This window comes from Brassica oleracea, chromosome C4, assembly GCF_000695525.1.
Source record: "Brassica oleracea var. oleracea cultivar TO1000 chromosome C4, BOL, whole genome shotgun sequence".
Lineage (NCBI taxonomy): Eukaryota > Viridiplantae > Streptophyta > Magnoliopsida > Brassicales > Brassicaceae > Brassica > Brassica oleracea.
This window is the reverse complement of record NC_027751.1, coordinates 47,671,026-47,689,948: the sequence shown is the minus strand read 5'-3', so window position 1 is coordinate 47,689,948 and position 18,923 is coordinate 47,671,026. Positions and strand designations below refer to the sequence as shown.

At 38.2% G+C, this 18,923-nt stretch overlaps 4 protein-coding genes and 1 non-coding gene across 5 annotated transcripts; 4 read left to right on the top strand and 1 right to left on the bottom strand.

Annotated features, from left to right (window-relative positions):
- The first annotated feature begins 1,361 nt into the window (after positions 1-1,361).
- LOC106337164 (3-ketoacyl-CoA thiolase 2, peroxisomal) lies at positions 1,362-4,541 on the top strand. The gene is made up of 14 exons (XM_013776218.1): positions 1,362-1,540; positions 1,915-1,991; positions 2,064-2,148; positions 2,214-2,340; positions 2,413-2,511; positions 2,590-2,657; positions 2,726-2,833; positions 2,916-2,993; positions 3,095-3,227; positions 3,321-3,417; positions 3,498-3,621; positions 3,704-3,812; positions 3,976-4,059; positions 4,152-4,541. Exons 1-14 carry the CDS (start codon positions 1,451-1,453, stop codon positions 4,259-4,261), a joined length of 1,389 nt encoding a protein of 462 aa, XP_013631672.1. The 5' UTR covers positions 1,362-1,450; the 3' UTR covers positions 4,262-4,541.
- Positions 4,542-4,696: 155 nt separating this feature from the next.
- Positions 4,697-4,781, top strand: TRNAM-CAU. Its single transcript is given in 2 exon segments — positions 4,697-4,734; positions 4,746-4,781. It is a non-coding gene; the product is annotated as a tRNA-Met (tRNA).
- Positions 4,782-5,694: 913 nt separating this feature from the next.
- On the top strand, positions 5,695-7,623 carry LOC106340591 (vesicle-associated membrane protein 722-like). Its single transcript, XM_013779441.1, has 5 exons — positions 5,695-6,023; positions 6,589-6,730; positions 6,835-6,955; positions 7,100-7,162; positions 7,243-7,623. The coding sequence occupies exons 1-5, from the start codon at positions 5,834-5,836 to the stop codon at positions 7,384-7,386; spliced, it is 660 nt and encodes a 219-aa protein (XP_013634895.1). The 5' UTR covers positions 5,695-5,833; the 3' UTR covers positions 7,387-7,623.
- A 751-nt stretch (positions 7,624-8,374) lies between these two features.
- On the top strand, positions 8,375-12,000 carry LOC106340205 (cellulose synthase-like protein D1). Its single transcript, XM_013779083.1, has 6 exons — positions 8,375-8,934; positions 9,007-9,436; positions 9,642-10,022; positions 10,095-10,470; positions 10,556-10,979; positions 11,049-12,000. Exons 1-6 carry the CDS (start codon positions 8,420-8,422, stop codon positions 11,998-12,000), a joined length of 3,078 nt encoding a protein of 1,025 aa, XP_013634537.1. The 5' UTR covers positions 8,375-8,419.
- Positions 12,001-12,151: 151 nt separating this feature from the next.
- LOC106336550 (receptor-like protein 12) lies at positions 12,152-15,118 on the bottom strand. The gene has a single exon (XM_013775397.1). The coding sequence runs from the start codon at positions 15,074-15,076 to the stop codon at positions 12,653-12,655; it is 2,424 nt and encodes an 807-aa protein (XP_013630851.1). The 5' UTR covers positions 15,077-15,118; the 3' UTR covers positions 12,152-12,652.
- Between the last annotated feature and the right edge of the window lie 3,805 nt (positions 15,119-18,923).

Genomic DNA, 18,923 nt, shown 5'->3' with positions numbered 1-18,923 from the left:
CTACCGTGCTTTATCCTTGATATTATGATGGTTGTGTTGATACAATGTGGGATTGTGAAGAAGACGTTGAGACATTAGATAGCGGGAAAAGTGTGAACATATGTGGAGAGAATTAATGGAGCAATGCTGGTCGTTTGATCCGGCGATACTGCTAACATTTACAGAGATTAGTGATCGGCTCCCGTCCAGTTGCCTTACAATCAGGGACAGATCTAGAATTGTATTTAGATGGGGTAAACAAATTTTTCATTTTATTTTGATTTTTGATGGGAGCATTCCATATATTTTACAATAAATACTAAAGAAAAATATAAAATTAGATGAACCTGTTTAACTCTTGCATATGCCCCTGTTTACAACCCAATCGATGAACCTACGCCGTCTGTGGGAGTAAAAAGAGAGGAAGAATCATTTGAACAGCTATAAGAATAAAGGGTAGATATTGTACAAAAATTGAGATTCCAATTTATCTACTAGTAATGGAAATATAAACTTGAAGAAAAATGGTATATCACTGATTCTACGCTTAAATAAATAAATTTGAGGCTTAAATGAAGCTAGTGGAGAAAGTTCGGGGTCATCTTGTAAACGTTTTAAAAAGGCTCGATCCAGAAGATGAAAATAGATACACGGCACGCACTTCAAAAGCCCAAAACTGGCGGGGACACACGTTACGCTCACGCCTAATCAGTTTATCACCATTTTTTTAATTGTACTAAACCAACTAAACCGATTTTTGTTAATAAAAAAGGGTCATATTAGAATTATTTTCAAGCCGTAACACTATTTTTTTTGGTCAAAAACACATTATTTTAGTGTAATTTCAGCACTAAAAAAATTTTTTCTCCAACCATAACACCAAACTTTATTCTAAAAATTATTTTATAATATTATATGTATTTATGTATTTATTTATTATTTATTTAATTGTCTATTTTATTAATAAATTAAGTGAATAGTATTTTATTGGGGTAAATAGTATTTTAATGCACTGAAAGTGTCGTATCAAATTTGGTGTAAAATTATAGCGTAAAAGTATTACACTAAAATTATGTAATTTTTAGCGTTGGGTTGGGACAGAATTTTATGTCAAAAATCGCATTAAAATAGTGTTTCAGAGCAGAGTTGGGTACGAGTGTCTGTATATTTCTGATAAATGTGAAAAATTTAGATCCGATTATGTTTAAGGACAAGGCTAATACTCTGTTTGATTCGAAAATTTACAGGATAAGAGAACGTGTGTCCAAATGGAATTATCAGCCACTTAATTATTAACAACAAAAAAAAAAGATAATTTGATTCCTTAATTTAGGATTAACAGTTAACGTTCAAAGCGGTGAGCTATCTTCCTTATAAACCCGACGACTGTAGCTTCCTTCCCGTTACACCAGATCGAGTTTCTTTCTTTTTTTATTATCTTTAAATTAATCTGCAAAAAAATAAAAAAAAAATGGAGAAAGCGATCGAGAGGCAACGAGTTCTTCTTGAACATCTCCGTCCTTCTTCCTCCTCCTCCAACAGTTTCGAAGGCTCTCTCTCTGTAAGCTTTCCCTCTCTCTTTCGATCTATCGCGATCTCTAGGTTTCCGGATTATACTGATTGTTCTCGATCTTGATTTCGAGTTTTGATAGTGAATTATCATTTGATTCGATGCATGCCTGCCTATGATCTGAAAACTATGGTTTGAGATTCAAATTTGAGAGAATTGAATTTGGTATTAGATTGAATACCGGTTTAATGTTAAATCAGTTGTCGGTTTAGTTTCCTTTAGCTTAAACCGATGTAATATATATAGTCTGAACCATGTAACAAACTCAATCATCAAATTAATTCAATACATTTGATATTTGTTTTTTGTTTGTTTATAAAGGTCAAAGCTTTATCTCGTTAACGATTTCGTTTTGAACGTATCAGGCTTCTGCTTGCTTGGCTGGGGACAGTGCTGCGTACCAGAGGACCTCTCTCTATGGAGATGATGTTGTCATTGTTGCGTATGTCCCTTGTCTCTTTCTAACATCCTTGTGATAATATAATATTCACGCTTTTATTTTGATCCATTGCAGGGCGCATAGGACTGCACTATGCAAGTCCAAACGTGGCAACTTCAAGGATACTTACCCTGATGATCTCCTTGCACCTGTTTTGAGGGTCTGTTGATATCCCTTTTGTTGTTTTTTTTTATATTGCCTTATCGTGTTATCTTCTTGGTGCAGGCATTGATTGAGAAGACGAATCTTGACCCGAGTGAGGTTGGTGATATTGTTGTTGGTACTGTTTTGGCTCCGGGGTCTCAGAGAGCTAGCGAATGCAGGATGTCTGCTTTCTATGCTGGTTTCCCTGGTATGCTTCTTCTATGTATACAAATCTTTGTGTCTACTTTCTGAATGCTGATGCTGTTATCTTCTTTGGCAGAAACCGTGGCGGTAAGAACCGTGAATAGGCAGTGCTCATCTGGTCTTCAGGCTGTTGCTGATGTTGCCGCTGCCATCAAAGCTGGATTTTATGATATTGGTATGAGAATAAATGTCTTTGATTACACATTGCTTGATGTATTTGTGTTCGTCTAGCTGACGGTGATGTTGGATGCAGGTATTGGAGCTGGACTGGAGTCCATGACTACCAATCCGATGGCATGGGAAGGGTCTGTCAACCCAGCGGTACTGTCTCTTAATCCTTTCTGTTAAGTTTGTAGCGCACTACTAAAACCTATTATGTTATATTGCAGGTGAAGAAGTTTGCGCAAGCACAGAGTTGTCTTCTCCCTATGGGTGTTACTTCAGAAAATGTAGCACACCGCTTTGGTGTCTCAAGGCAGGAGCAAGATCAAGCTGCTGTAAGGGAACTGAACTTGTTTAGTATTGTTGTAACTCATATATTTGATCTCCCGATGCTAAGCTATCAGGTCATATTCCTAGGTTGACTCGCACAGAAAGGCAGCTGCCGCCACTGCTGCTGGTAAATTCAAGGATGAGATCATTCCTGTTCAAACCAAGGTATCTTCCAGATCCTCCATACAGTAACTGTAACTAAGACTTCTATTGGTGCGTTAAATCATGTTCTTATGGTTGTCAATAACTTGTGTTTTGTGTTTTAGCTTGTGGACCCAAAGACAGGTGATGAGACACCCATTACAGTTTCTGTTGATGATGGGATCCGACCAAGCACAACCCTTGCTACTCTTGGGAAGCTGAAGCCTGTGTTTAAAAAGGATGGCACCACAACCGCTGGTACTTTTCTTAAATCGGTTCTTTCATTGCAGAGAGACACTTCTTTGTATCTAAAACTTGAATTCATTGCTTCATGTGTTCCTTCTCAAACAGGAAACTCCAGTCAAGTAAGTGATGGTGCAGGAGCTGTTCTCCTCATGAAGAGAAGTCTTGCTACGCAAAAAGGACTTCCCGTTCTTGGTGTATTCAGGTCGGTGATACTTTTTGATAAAGCTTCTTGTGATGTCCATTTACACAGATATGCTAAGAACATATTGGACAACTTTGCAGGACATTTGCTGCGGTTGGTGTTGATCCAGCAATCATGGGTGTCGGTCCAGCAGTTGCCATTCCTGCCGCAGTTAAGGCGGCTGGTTTAGAGCTCGATGACATCGACTTGTTTGAGATTAACGAGGTAAATAGCATATACTTCCATGATCTTCTTCTCACCAGATATCTCGTCCCGCACCCTGGGGTTTTGATTCTTGTGTGTTCAGGCATTTGCATCTCAGTTTTTGTATTGCCGTAACAAGTTGGGACTTGACGCAGAGAAGGTCAATGTCAACGGAGGCGCAATGGCCATCGGACATCCTTTGGGCGCTACAGGTATATAAGATGGGAGCTACGAAAATACTATTATTGTTTCAGTTCACCAAGCCAAAGAGAGTTGGTTAATGCTCTCAACCAAACTCTTGAAAATGTAATATGCTGCAGTCAAGCCAAGAGATCAGAGAGTAAGATTAGCTAATGGTTGTTGAATCTCTGACAGGAGCTCGTTGCGTTGCTACTTTACTGCACGAGATGAAACGCCGTGGGAAAGACTGTCGATTTGGGGTAGTGTCAATGTGCATTGGTAAGCTTCTCTCTCTTACTCTATACTCTCACACTCGCAATCGCTAAATCGGTGTCTGAAAATGCATTGTTGATTGGGAAAAATGTTTGCAGGGACGGGGATGGGTGCAGCGGCTGTGTTTGAGAGAGGAGATGGAGTTGATGAGCTTCGCAACGCAAGAAAAGTTGAAGCGCAAGGCTATTTGTCAAAGGACGCTCGTTAAAAGATATGATGTGCATAAATAACCAACAAAGACCCTTTCACTCTTCAGAATATTTTGTGACCTCAGCACTCTCCCTATATTCTCCTTGGAGAGAATCTGGTCCATTTTCCCATTTTCTTCAGTTTATTATAGTTGTTTTGAATAAAGCAGCACAACCAATGTTTGCCCGAGTCTTGTATTCTTGACCAGGTCATGTGCTTTAAGTATACTATTTTTTTATTACGTGAAGGTAAATCTTCTATACAATATTATATGTATGGATGATATCGGTCTTCTCGAATTACAGTTGTTGCTTCTGGAAATAATATAATTTTCAGCAGGCAGCAATTTTAGAAATTTTCAGATGTCAAAAGATTCTACTACGGTCGAACTTATGATTTTGATGTTTAATAATTATAGGAGACTAATTTGAAACTAATGTCAACAATATCAATTGGGGTGGTGGCGCAGTTGGCTAGCGCGTAGGTCTCATAGCTACTGAGTGATCCTGAGGTCGAGAGTTCGAGCCTCTCTCACCCCAAAATACCTTTTTCCCCGTTTTGTGTCGGGCAATCCTTCTCTTCTATTTACAATCCAATCAAGACCACCAAAATTTGCACTTGGAAAACTAGTTACTATATGCTAAAAGTAGATGAGAAAATCAGTTATATATACATGCCAAAATTGATGTATATTCCAATAAATTATATATTTAACAAAACATATTGATAAACTTGCACTTATAAATCAAGAAAATACTTGAAGAAATAAGAGTGGACATGGGTGCATGTGAGTTGATAGGATGATTAAAACGTTCAAATTTCTCCGGTCATCAGCAACGGTAAAAATCATATGAATTTCTCAAATATTAATATTTTATTTATTTAATTATTATTTTTATTTTTAAAATCACTGAAATACTAATTAAGAAATAAGCGTGATTTAAATCCCTCACAAATATTTGTGAGTTTTTTATATAAAAGACTCTTCTTAATTTCTCTCTTATATTTTGATTAGTTTTATTTGTTTAATCGACAAGAGTATGTGAAAGACTCTTGATGATGTCTCATAAACTTTGAAAATTTTGAAGTCAATCTATTTAAATTACCTGGAAGTCATCCAAATACACAAAAAGATGAAGACTCTTGTACAGAAACACTTACTTTTAGACATTTTCTTACATAATGTTGAAACGACCGTACGCTATCCATTATTCAAAGTTGAAACTTAATTACTCAACTAAATACGCTGGGACATACGTTCAAAGTTGAAACTTAATTACCAACATCACTAACTTCTAAGAAGCACACAAATTAAATACAAAAATTCAGAATTTGTTGTCTAGTCCTTTATTTCAAGGTTTTATTTTTACGAGCCGACTACATATAGTTTCCTAAATTTGCTTGTTTAATTCTTAAATTCAAAGGTTTGAATTTCCATATTTCTTGTTCAATACATTAGATATATATCTCTTCGTTAGTCCCCGATTCTCTACGCGTTTCGGCGCTAGCCTTCTAGATATCTACCTTCCTTCTTTCACGCCTATATAAGTCTCTTATCGATTCGGCAACTCCTTCAGACAGCGTCGTTTAAATGGCGCAACAATCGTTGATCTATAGCTTCGTCGCTAGAGGCACTGTGATCCTCGTGGACTTCACTGATTTCAAAGGCAACTTCACGTCCATCGCTGCACAGTGCCTCCAAAAGCTTCCTTCCTCAAACAACAAGGTCATCTACAACTGCGATGGTCATACCTTCAATTACCTCGTCGAAAATGGTTTCAGTAAGTCATGCGGTGCCGTTGATTTGATGTACTGATCGTGCATTGTATAGCTTGTTTTTTTTATCTCCTTTGCGTCAGTTTCTTATCTTTGGTATGTATATTAGCTTTAATTGATGTTATGTGATATGTTTTGTGGGTCTTTAATAGAAGAACAAGCCTTGTTCTGTATCTGTTATTCGAAGTTTTCAGCTTTATTGTTTTTGGCTGGCTGGTTTAGAATTGCCCTACCTTTAATTGTGTCCAAGGGATCATGGGTTCGAATCTCACCTAAGGAGAGCTAATTTAAAATGGTTTGAGTGTCGTCCTAGAGTATGTCCTACAGTATGTACGGCCATGCAAAAAAAATCATTATGGGGATTATATAACTTGAGAGCAATTGCATTGGAGTATTCCTTATGCAGCTCAGTTTTACTATACTTGATTAGGTTTCAGGTGGTGGATATGTATTTTTATTATAGTGTCAACTTTCTTATATGTCATATATTGGATCATCTAATCTTGTTTATCTTATGCATGTCTTAGTATGTAACTTGAAAGTTTAATCTTTTTTGTTTTTGTTGTGCAGCTTACTGTGTTGTTGCAGTTGATTCTGCTGGGAGGGAGATTCCTATGGCCTTCTTGGAACGAGTTAAGGAAGATTTCAACAGGAGATACGGTGGTGGAAAGGCTGCAACTGCTCAACCAAACAGCTTGAATAAAGAATTTGGGTACTTCTGTTTGATCAATTCTTTTTTTTTATTGCTATTGAAAAAAATTCTGTTATTTTCCTGGGCATATAGTTGGTTTGACTCTGTTTTGGACTGCTATATAGGTCGAAACTGAAAGAGCACATGCAGTACTGCATGGATCATCCTGATGAGATTAGCAAGCTTGCTAAGGTGAGAGCTCAAGTGTCTGAAGTTAAAGGTGTCTTGATAGAAAACATTGACAAGGTTTGATTCTGACCCCCTTTTTTAGCCATATTATTTTATGTTTCCAATAAAGTTTGGCTAGTATGACTTAAGTATCAATATTGTTTTTCCTATTCTGCTGTTTAAACCGTTTATACATTGTTGTGGAACACATTCATTTTTCAGCTTTATGACCGTGGTGTGAAAATTGAAAATTTGGTGGAAAAAACCGCAGACCTTCGTTCACAGGTTAGTTCTCGTATGCAAAAATGTTTTGACGTCCATATATGGATTTTCGAACATTTATTTGAACTCAAAACTGTGTACAGGCGGACGTTTATAGAAGACAAGCAGATCAAATAAAAAGAAAGATGTGGTTTCAGAACATGAAGATTAAACTCATTTTCCTTGCAATCATCATTGCCTTGATCCTCATCATCATCCTCTCAGTTTGTGGTGGCTTCAACTGTTGAAAATAATTCTTGAACATTTCTTCGTCCTCGTTTATATATGTTCGTTGTACTGCTTTTGTTGTGGTTTCTAAATTATCATGCTATGTTTCTGCTTAGATTGTACTTGTTGAAATTGGTTTTGTATAGGCCGTGTATGAATGTTCAACATTTTGCCAACACTTTTATTGCTTGTACCGACAATGATTCTTGTGAACCATTATTTGGAACTGATATGAACGCGCTTGTGTGTTGCCTTGGTCGTTCTTGACTTCTTGCGAATTGCTATGATGGTGATGACCATTGACGAGGGTTTAGCATAGTTTACCCGGTTCATAAATTTAACTGGATTTGGTCTGACCTAGTCAGCATTGTCACCATAGTTCCCTAAAACTAGTCAAGAGTCTTGTTTTGTTCGTTGGTTAGGGATTTACTTGGTCCGTCCGATGTTTTGTCGGAAAACCCCGGACTCGGTCTCTCTCTTCTACAGTGGACTGGCATCTTTATATATGATTGTTCTTCCATTCTGAAGGCAGTCTGCTTTCCCAATTATGCTATCATCCATGTGGTTGAACCCTGGGGTAACAATGAATCGGACAATGATAATGTTTCTGATTCCACCAATCTGAAATTGAATAGTAGTTTATTTGGTTGAGTTGATGAAGGTAGACGCTTAATTCTATAGAGTGGTTTTTGTCTATCTTTATTAGCATCTTTGCTATATCTACTTATAATGTCTTTCATTCAAATACAAGTAATATAGAAGAGAGGCAAAGCTTAAAGAAAGGAGAACTAAGGTTCAGGCTTCATAGATTTCAGTTTTGAATTTTTTCTTCTTATAATAGAAAAAATCTATCAACCGTTGAAATTTCCCAAACTCTATACATTTTCTTTTTCTTTTCTTTCTTCTCTCTTTAATATTTTTCACACATTCCTCTGTTTTTTTTTTCTTTCTAAATTCTATTTCTTTCTAAATCAGGTTTTGTCAAAAGAAATGGGTTCAGTTTCTTGCTGAAGAAACCAAACGACCCAAAAACAGAGAACTCTTATCATTGTAATGGCTTCAAGTCCACCCAAAAAGACTTTAAACTCACAATCCTCTTCCATAAGCCGGCCTCCACCGGCCGTCAAGTTTGGTCGCCGGACGTCCAGTGGCCGCAGTGTGAGCCTCTCCCGCGATGATGACATGGACGTCCCTGGAGACTCCTCCAGCCAAACCGATTACATCAACTACACCGTCCACATGCCTCCAACACCAGACAACCAGCCTGCTGGCTCCTCCGGCTCCACCTCTGATCCAAACCGCAGTGCCCCCAGGAACAAGATGGAGAGGAGATTATCCGTCATGAAATCGAATAACAAGTCAATGTTGTTGAGGAGCCAAACGGGAGACTTTGATCATAACAGGTGGTTGTTTGAATCTAAAGGGAAGTACGGAATAGGCAATGCGTTCTGGTCGGAAGAGGATGATAACTACGACGGTGGTGTTAACATGTCGGATTTTTTAGACAAACCATGGAAGCCTCTCACCAGAAAAGTTCAGATTCCAGCCAAAGTTCTTAGTCCTTACAGGTGATTGGTTTGTCTCTAAGATTTTCTTGGTTTTTGTTACACAACTTACAATGTCTCCCTCTATGTGTTCAGGTTATTAATCGTATGTCGTCTTGTGGTACTCTTCTTCTTCCTCTGGTGGCGTATTGCGAATCCTAACGAGGATGCAATGTGGCTATGGGGACTATCTATAGTATGCGAGCTTTGGTTTGCTTTCTCTTGGATTCTTGACATTCTTCCGAAGCTAAACCCTATAAACAGAGCAACAGATCTCGCTGCCTTGCATGACAAGTTTGAGCAGCCTTCTCCTTCAAACCCTACTGGTCGCTCTGATCTTCCCGGTGTTGATGTGTTTGTTTCCACTGCTGACCCGGATAAAGAACCTCCTTTAGTTACCGCGAACACCCTTCTTTCGATCCTCGCTGTAGATTACCCAATCGAGAAGCTTTCAGCTTACATTTCAGATGATGGTGGTGCGATTCTCACCTTTGAAGCCATGGCTGAAGCTGTTCGCTTTGCTGAGGTTTCAATCTCACACTCTCTCTTATATCCTTCTTGGCTTGTCTTATAGATTATTTGATAAAGTTTTTTTGTTAAGTTTTCTGAACTTCGAACTTAAAACCAATTGGAAGTTAATTGGTTCTAACCTTTTATATATTAATCTATTAATTATCCTACAGATATGAGATTTTCAGTTATTCAATAATAATTTTGCATTTTGTTTGCAGTATTGGGTGCCATTTTGTAGAAAGCATGACATAGAGCCGAGGAACCCTGATAGTTACTTCAGTCTCAAGAAAGACCCGACAAAGAACAAGAAAAAGCACGATTTTGTGAAAGATCGTCGTTGGGTCAAGCGTGAGTATGATGAGTTCAAGGTTAGGATCAATGGTCTTCCAGACCAAATCAAGAAAAGAGCTGAGCAATTCAACATGAGGGAAGAGCTTAAGGAAAGGCGTATTGCCAAAGAGAAAAATGGCGGTGTACTGCCACCTGATGGAGTTGAGGTGGTGAAAGCAACTTGGATGGCTGATGGTACGCATTGGCCAGGGACATGGTTTGAACCAAAACCTGATCATTCGAAAGGAGACCACGCCGGAATCCTACAGGTACTGATCCATCAAATTTGAATTTAGATAAAAAACCAAGAAACATAATATAACTTGAAATCCTATTTGTAGATTATGAGTAAAGTACCTGAGCTTGAACCGGTGATGGGCGGACCGAATGAGGGTGCATTGGACTTCACAGGGATCGATATCCGAGTACCGATGTTTGCATATGTGTCGCGTGAGAAACGTCCAGGTTTTGACCATAACAAGAAAGCTGGTGCCATGAACGGTATGGTTAGAGCTTCAGCTATACTATCAAATGGTGCATTCATCCTCAATTTGGATTGTGATCATTACATCTACAATTCCAAAGCTATCAAAGAAGGAATGTGTTTCATGATGGACCGAGGTGGTGATAGAATATGCTACATTCAGTTTCCACAAAGGTTCGAAGGAATTGACCCATCTGATCGGTATGCAAATCACAATACTGTCTTCTTTGACGGTAAGTTCTTGAATTAAAAAATTAACTGTAATGCCTGTGTCACAAGCCACCATAGCTTAAACAACTTTTTTGATCTCTCAAACAGGTAACATGAGAGCATTAGATGGCTTACAAGGACCCGTCTATGTCGGAACAGGGTGTATGTTCCGAAGGTATGCTCTCTATGGATTCAACCCACCTCGAGCAAACGAGTACTCAGGCGTGTTTGGTCAAGATAAAGCCCCTGCTATGTATGGCCGGACTCAGTCCGGGGCGTCCCAAAATTCCCAAGCATCTGACATAGAGTCCGATACACAGCCTCTTACCGATGATCCAGATCTTGGTCTGCCCAAAAAGTTTGGTAACTCGACCGTGTTCACAGACACTATCCCAGTTGCAGAGTACCAAGGACGGCCTCTAGCAGATCACATGTCAGTTAAAAACGGAAGACCGCCCGGTGCTTTGCTCCTGCCTCGACCACCCCTTGATGCTCCAACCGTAGCTGAAGCCATCGCTGTCATTTCCTGCTGGTAAGGTTTCGGATACTAGATTTTGACCCGCGCTTAAAAGTTTAACCGAGTGTGAATATGGCTTTCCAGGTATGAAGACAATACAGAATGGGGAGATAGAATAGGATGGATCTACGGGTCAGTCACTGAAGACGTGGTGACGGGCTACCGTATGCACAACCGTGGTTGGCGGTCCGTTTACTGCATCACAAAACGTGACGCTTTCCGCGGCACAGCTCCAATAAATCTCACTGACCGTCTCCACCAAGTCCTCCGTTGGGCCACTGGCTCAGTAGAGATCTTCTTCTCCAAGAACAACGCGATTTTCGCCACCAGGCGGCTCAAGTTTCTCCAGCGAGTGGCCTACCTCAACGTCGGTATCTACCCTTTCACCTCCATCTTCTTGGTCGTCTACTGCTTCCTCCCAGCTCTCTGTCTCTTCTCGGGCAAATTCATCGTCCAGAGCCTCGACATTCACTTCCTCTCCTACCTCCTATGCATCACCATCACCTTAACTCTAATCTCCCTCCTCGAGGTCAAATGGTCAGGTATTGGACTCGAAGAATGGTGGAGGAACGAACAGTTTTGGCTCATAGGAGGCACGAGCGCTCATCTTGCAGCAGTTGTTCAAGGGTTTCTCAAAGTGATAGCTGGAATCGAAATCTCTTTCACATTGACATCTAAGTCCGCAGGAGAAGACGAAGACGACGTCTTTGCGGATCTTTACATTGTGAAGTGGACGGGGTTGTTCATCATGCCTCTAACGATCATTGTAGTGAACCTCGTTGCGATTGTGATAGGAGCTTCGAGGACTATATATAGTGTGATTCCGCAGTGGAACAAGTTGCTAGGAGGGACGTTCTTTAGCATGTGGGTATTGACTCATATGTATCCGTTTGCTAAAGGGTTGATGGGTCGGAGAGGAAAGGTTCCGACCATTGTTTATGTTTGGTCGGGGCTTGTCTCGATTACTGTCTCGCTGCTTTGGATCACGATCAGTCCTCCAGATGATGTTACAGGCGGTGGAGGAATATCAGTGTAAATTGAATTAAAATAATACTCAGAGAGGTTTTTTGAATCTTTTTTTTTTTTTTTAAGAATTTGGTTTATGTAATTATTTTGAAAAGAAAAATAATTTTTTTAGTTCTTGATAGTTTTTTTTTTTTATTGTTACATGGAACTTTTAAACATACATAGCATGGCTCTGTTTTCTCTCTGTTATGTTAACAGATGATGGTATTAAAAGATGAAAACATAGGAAAAAAGGTTTTTAGTTGTAATTGAGTTACATATAGTCAAATATCTGAGAAAGTCTGAACATTTGTGTATGGTCCAAATCATTGACAATTCCTTTGTATGTTTCCTGTGCTTCTCTATTCTACCACACAGAGAAGCACACTGAATGCAAGAAAGCATATATATGAGCTCTCCACTCACTGCGGAGATGAAGTGTGTGTCTCATATGTTTGTGGCATAGAAATACATCAATTTATCAACACATACCCTGAGAAATAGAGATGTTCATATAATTACGACATAAATTTTAGCTATCTTACGTTATGGAATATATGACATAGAACAACAATGCTTTGGGCTAGGAATAGGATACAAAGAAAAAGTAATCCCGAGGAACTACTTCATTGCAAGGCCAGCAGCGAATTGACATGCGTTTAAAGATCAAACGCAAAATGGTCCTAACGGTTTCTGAATTTATACAGACCTGTTATCTTGATGAGCCACTCCGGCCTGTATGAAGCCATAACTTGACCTAGTAACAAACCAAGCAACAGTCCAGGCCCATACCCTATTGCTACGGCTTTCCAGTTCAACACTTCTTCTCCTTTGTCTTGCTCTTGTTGTTGCATTGGTGGTGCGATAGTCCGGAAGCAACTTCCCTTGAGAGGAAAATCACAAAGCTCTGCATTCCCTTCAAAGGAGGATCTAGGTTGGCTAGTGATTTGTGTTCCTTGTGGTATTTCTCCTTTGAGTTGGTTATGAGCTACACTTATGTACGAAAGAAATGACAGCTTCTCGAGTTCTTTAGGAATAGTCCCTGAGAGTTGGTTGTTTGATAGATCAAGTGACTCGAGCTCCGTCACGTTTGCCAAAGATAGAGGGATATGTCCTGTGAAGGCGTTGTTGGATAAGTTGAGTGCAATCAGTTTCTTCAAGAGACCAATAGATTCAGGAATCGGTCCTTCAAGTCTGTTTCCAGAAAAATCAATGGTTGAGTAGGAAGTAAGTATCTTCGCTTGCTCCATCTTTAGACCTTTGTATTGCAAGTCTATGGTATCTTGATAGACATATAAAGCAGAACTGTTGTCTTCCATATACAACCTCCCATCTTCATCGAGCGATGATGCTTTCCAGTTTACGAAGTAATCTGGGGGCAAGCTCCCTGAAAAGTTGTTATATGCTATTTCAAGTATGCGCAGCTCGGGGAATGCAAATGAACCTTGATCAGAAGGCGATATAGGGCCGTAGAATTCGTTTGAACGGAGGGTAAGAGCTTGCAAATAAGGCAAAGCCTTGAGCCAGAAAGGAAACGTGTCCTTGATTCTGTTGTTGTCAACACTCAGAAACCTTAAACGGGAGCAATTCAAGAGAGATCTTGGAAGTTTCCCCGTTAGTCGATTGTAACCAACATCAAGTGTCCGAAGCAAGGCACCATCATAGCACATGTCTGGAAGATTTCCCTCCAAGTTATTCTTCCGGAGGTTCACAGCAATGAGAGAGCTTTGAAAGTTACTCAGACATGGAGGGATTGAACCGGTGAATTTGTTGTAGGATAGATCAAGAAGATCAAGAGAGCTTCGGTTGCAGATTGAAAGAGGTATGTTTCCTGTGAAGCTATTGTTCCATGCAGATAAGGATTTTAGGGAGTGTGGTGGATTTGGAAATGGTCCTTTAAAATGGTTTAAAGCCAAATCTAAAAAGCTAATCGATGAATTTACTAAAAGTTCCACCGAACCTTCAAAACCTGTGAAAGAGTTATTAACAAGAGCCAAAGCGCTCAAACGAGGAAGCTTCCACAACCACTCGGGAACTTTTCCACTGATATTATTGTTGGAAAGGTTTATAAGCTCCAAGTTATGAAGGTTTTTTAAGAAGTTTGGGAATTGAGTGATGCCACATCCCGACAAGTCCAGTTTCTGCAAGTTCAACAGGATGCCTGAATCTGAACTTAAACTATCTGGTGATATACTATTACCGGAAAAATCTAGGACCAACAAAGATTTGAGAGAAGAGAAGAGGTTTAAGTCAAATGGGTAGCTTATTTTTAGGAAAGATAGGCAGAGAAAGTCGAGGGTGGTGAGCTTTGAGATAGGCTCTAAGGTACCAGTGAGTTCGTTATGGTCAAGGGATAACTTAGTTAGCCGACTTAGGTTACTAAATGAGGAAGGAACTTGGCCAGTCAAGCCGGTGGAGGAAAGAAACAAGACTTCTAATCTAAAGAGATTGCCAAATTCAGAAGGGATTGATGAGAAACTGAAGTTGTTGGAAGCGAGATCAAGGTAACGAAGGTGATGCAACATGAATAGGCTACTTTTGGGATACAAAGTTTTAGAGGATAAGTGATTATAGGAAATGTCTAAATAGTTGAGTTTTGTTTGATTTTGTACAAGTGGGAAACCACCAGTGAGCTCGTTATGGGAAAGGTCTAAAAAAAATAGCTGACTTAGGTTGCTAAATGAGGAAGGAATTTGACCTATGAAGCCATTAGAGGAAAGAATCAAGACCTCTAATATGTTGAGATTGCCGATTTCAGAAGGAACTGAGGAGTTGAAGTTGTTGTAAGAGAGATCAAGGTATCTGAGGTGATCCAGACTGAAGAGGCTGCTGTTGGAACTCAGAGTTCCCCTGAGACAGCCCTCTGGTAGTTTTAGTCTCGTGACCTCTCCCGTCGTGTTATCGCACCAGACTCCATTGAAGTAGTCAGTTTGGTTGCAACCGCTGGAATCAAACTCGTTCTTGAACTGTGTAAGGGCTTGAATGTGCTGAGGGTGACAAGGAACAAGACCATCAACAGGATTTTTTATGAGGAAGACGCTTGAAGCAAAGATACAAGAGCGTAAGAGTACAAAGAGAAGAATCAAAGGTAGACGCATTGCCGACATTATGGTCGTCAAGATAAAGTTTGTTGAAGCAAAGATAAGGAGAAGATGAGTATAAATGTAGTTTGCTAGTGGAGGTGTGACTAATCAGTATTTACCGGTAAGGTATTAAAGTCTTGACAATAACATTTACTAAATACATTGGTTGTGATATCTCAACTTGGATTGAATCAATCATGGAGTGATATCTCAACAAAAATTTGTTTTTGACTTTGGGGGTGGGGAGGGGGCATATTCTCGGAGATGTGGCAAATTCAGTCAGAATGTTTTCACCGAACAACACAGCATATTCTTGGAGAAGGCAGAAACTGATTTTCTATCCCTTAAAGAGTCTCTTCTCCTTCAAGATGGACACTGAACAGATAGAATATCAAAGCCAAAATCGAATAAGGGAACAAACTAGGATTGGTTTATTAAGAGACTTCACGTGCCGAAGCTCCAGAGATAGTCTCGATAAGCAGCTCTGTTACTGATGTGAAGAATCTTTGACGATAAGTGATGGTAGTGAAATGGTTAACTAAGCTTTTCTCCTACGTTTCTGCTTGAACTGTCAACTAGACGCATTTACCCAAGTAGATTTTTCACCTATGCGGCCATTTCTACCCAAATTTCAACTCCATAAACTCGTTATTAACTTACTATATGGTTAAAATGGATAAAGGGTTAAATCTTGCCCGCGCAAGATGCTCTATTTTTTTTTTTGAAAAAAAAAGATTAAATCCGGATCTATTAAAGACACAGACCTAATTCCCGGGTGGAGGTACATCCCACGGATAGACCCTTTCCTGGACATTCAAATGAGCCGAAAACAATAGCCTATATCCATGTGACCAACGGGATTCGAACCAAGGTTCGCCGTATTGAGTTTATTCTCTCGAGCGCCACTGGACTACCACCACTGGATGTTCTATTTCGCTATTATATTAATAAAGGCAAGAAGCGATGAAGAACACACAACAACGATCATAAGTAAGTGAGGCACAAGTAATTAAAAAATAGTTTGGTGAAACTTGTATTCTCCTTTAAATCTTCTTGAGCTAACAAATTTTAAGAATTTTTTTCTTGGATTGTAACGGCATTAATTTTGTCTGTGGATTGGAGAAGACTTGGTCAAAATTTTTTTTTTTTTGTAAAATAGACTTGGTCAAAATTTTGAAGTGTCGGTAACCCTTAAATCCCTTGTATCCAGGGGCGGATCTAGAATAACTTTTTGTCGGGGGCACTTTCATAAATTTTAAATTAATTGGGGGCACATGTGTAAAATTTGAACTCATTTCTTACAGAAAATTAAGATTCTGAGCTAATTACCTATGAAAAATTAAGTTTTAGTAGGGGGCACGTGACCCCGTTGGTCGTCACCTCCGTCCGCCCCTGCTTGTATCATGTCTTCTTTTTAAGTTAGGTCCATCTTATGTTAGTAAACAACCAAATGTAGAAGTAAAACTGGATAGGGAAAATGCCCTGATATTACCCGTGCATGAACTGGTCCAGCATTAAGCAACTGAGGTAAAATAAGTACAAAAAAGAATCAACGAATTTAGATCAAAATTACTGAACCGGTACTATGTCAGTGAACCAGACTGCCACTGCCAGATTTTGTTAAACACCTCCTATGAACAATACTCTCTATATAATGAATCTTTTTTGGACAATCTCTCAAATAGTTTTTTTGTGGGTTTTGTTACAAAAATAGCTCCCAAAAAAATATATATCAAAATAGTCATTTTTATTTTAAAAATTTTAATTTTAATTTTTTATTTTTTAAAATTTGAAACTACTTAATTCTAAACACTAAGTCTAACCATATGATATAAATGTATATTTAATTTTTAATAAAACTTTTTTTTGAAACAAAAAAAAGACTATGTTAGACAATTTCTCAACTTTTTCTGATAACTTAATTTTTGGTAGGAGACCAAATTCAAGACTGATAAGTTTATGTTTTGTCCACCAAACTACCGCTTGGTTCCTAGTGAGTTCTTGAAACCTGTATAATCTTATACAATATTTTCACGTGATCAAGTTTGTTTGATCATAGGTCGTACTTCAATTGGAAATGACTCTAACCATTAAGTTAGAGGTCTCTGGTTTGAACAACCGATATGGCAAAACTGATATTAGATGATGTTTTGGGTCCGGAGGAACAGAGCCGTGCTCACCACTATACAAAAAAGGCAAAAGGCAATTTCGTCTTAACCAATATAATAACCCTCGGCGAAACACATAATATTGGATCATTTTATAAATATTTTTCTTCACTATATTTTTTTTAACTTGAACTCTAAAACCTGAAACCAATGTTTTGAAAACTGGACCGGATCGGCCGGTTGGACCAGATAGGCCGGTCGAACCGTGACTCAGCCATCTATTCGATTTCAAGTTATACTAAAAAACCGGATTTGAGTTAAATTGGCAAACCCGATCAAAAACCGGTAAAACTCGCTAAAACCAGAGATCAACATTGATATTAAAATCATATTTTTTCAAATTTAAGTATTTTTTTTAACTGAAAATTTTAAAAACATTTCATAAAAAATTCATATTGTTTTCTAAGTATCTATCTAAATAAATTATTTTCATTATTTTATATTATTTTAAAAAAATTATTTTTGTTTTCATATCATTTTTAGATTCTAATAATTATATAAAATTTTATAAAAATAATTTTATGTTATACATATAATAGTTACTTAATATAAAATTTAGTTAAAATTTAAAACCCAGTTGAACCCGTTGGACCGGTCCGACCATTGATCTAGTTACAATGTCGAATCAACGTCTAGTCCGGTTTTCAAAACACTACCTGAAACAAATAGAAAAGAATATCTCAAAACTAATGGTGAATGTACAAATTTTTTATTGTTTTGTCATGTAATAAATAAATTAGGTTTACTTAATTATGATTTTTTTTTTATAATTTAACAGATTGAAATGGACTTTTAAAACAACCCCAAAAAAAATTTGTATCAATGAACTCATGGCAAATGCCCATGTTACCATAGATAAGAGCCGGGAATGGCCTCAGGCCTCCACATTTTTCATCATTATTTGGGGCCCCAATTATTCAAAACGTAGTAGTAGTTCATAGAGAATAAGGAGTGTATATATATATTTATAAGCAGCTCGATTGTTCATATATTTTGTTCTTTACATTTTAGTTGGGTTCTTCTTAATCGATTCTTTTATTTTCAGTCATATTTAGTTTATCTACAACTTCAGTTATTTTATATAAAAAATTTTGTGAAAAAACCAAAATTTTGAAAATTAGCCTTAGGCCCCCAAAAGTGTAGGCGCAGCACTGCGGAGGAATACCGATTTTTTTCCCCAAACCTTGTTGTAGTATTAGAAAAATGCTCGAGTTGATTAAATAATCAGAGACTGCTCGATTTCATTTAAGAGAGAAAGCAGTTTATAAAAAGCCTTTTGAGGACAGAAACTAGTAATCCCACTTTCTTACATCACTAACAACAAATTATCAGCGTACCATACTTGCATATTTCTTTCTTTTGAGCATGCCGAAAAATACATAACTTGTTATAAATTAAGCATTGAAATGATCATCCACTTCTTTACCAAACTCAAGCACTATGATCATTCACTCCTTTACCAACTCAAGCACTATGATCATCTACTCATCAAGCATTATGATCATCCACTCATTTACCAAATTAAACACCATCTTTGTTATTTTATGTATTGTTGTTCACTATAAATACCATCACTCATCTCACTCTTTTGTACACCATAAACAAGAACAAGAGTTTATAATCAAAGAACCATTACATCTTCTTCTTCTTCCTTATAATAAACTCTCTCCCTTATACTAGTGTTATTTGCTTCCTACGGGTAT

What these genes read in the sequence shown, in the direction of transcription:
- LOC106336550 (XM_013775397.1), bottom strand. Translation starts at nt 15,076, where the DNA reads ATGTCGGCAATGCGTCTACCTTTGATTCTTCTCTTTGTACTCTTACGC.
- LOC106340205 (XM_013779083.1), top strand. Translation starts at nt 8,420, where the DNA reads ATGGCTTCAAGTCCACCCAAAAAGACTTTAAACTCACAATCCTCTTCC. An exon ending in CAATACTGTCTTCTTTGACG is followed by an intron (nt 10,471 to 10,555) that starts GTAAGTTCTTGA and finishes TCTCTCAAACAG; the next exon opens with GTAACATGAGAGCATTAGAT. An exon ending in ATCGCTGTCATTTCCTGCTG is followed by an intron (nt 10,980 to 11,048) that starts GTAAGGTTTCGG and finishes ATGGCTTTCCAG; the next exon opens with GTATGAAGACAATACAGAAT.
- LOC106337164 (XM_013776218.1), top strand. Translation starts at nt 1,451, where the DNA reads ATGGAGAAAGCGATCGAGAGGCAACGAGTTCTTCTTGAACATCTCCGT. An exon ending in TCCTTGCACCTGTTTTGAGG is followed by an intron (nt 2,149 to 2,213) that starts GTCTGTTGATAT and finishes TTCTTGGTGCAG; the next exon opens with GCATTGATTGAGAAGACGAA. An exon ending in ACATCCTTTGGGCGCTACAG is followed by an intron (nt 3,813 to 3,975) that starts GTATATAAGATG and finishes AATCTCTGACAG; the next exon opens with GAGCTCGTTGCGTTGCTACT.
- LOC106340591 (XM_013779441.1), top strand. Translation starts at nt 5,834, where the DNA reads ATGGCGCAACAATCGTTGATCTATAGCTTCGTCGCTAGAGGCACTGTG. An exon ending in TGATAGAAAACATTGACAAG is followed by an intron (nt 6,956 to 7,099) that starts GTTTGATTCTGA and finishes TTCATTTTTCAG; the next exon opens with CTTTATGACCGTGGTGTGAA. An exon ending in CCGCAGACCTTCGTTCACAG is followed by an intron (nt 7,163 to 7,242) that starts GTTAGTTCTCGT and finishes AACTGTGTACAG; the next exon opens with GCGGACGTTTATAGAAGACA.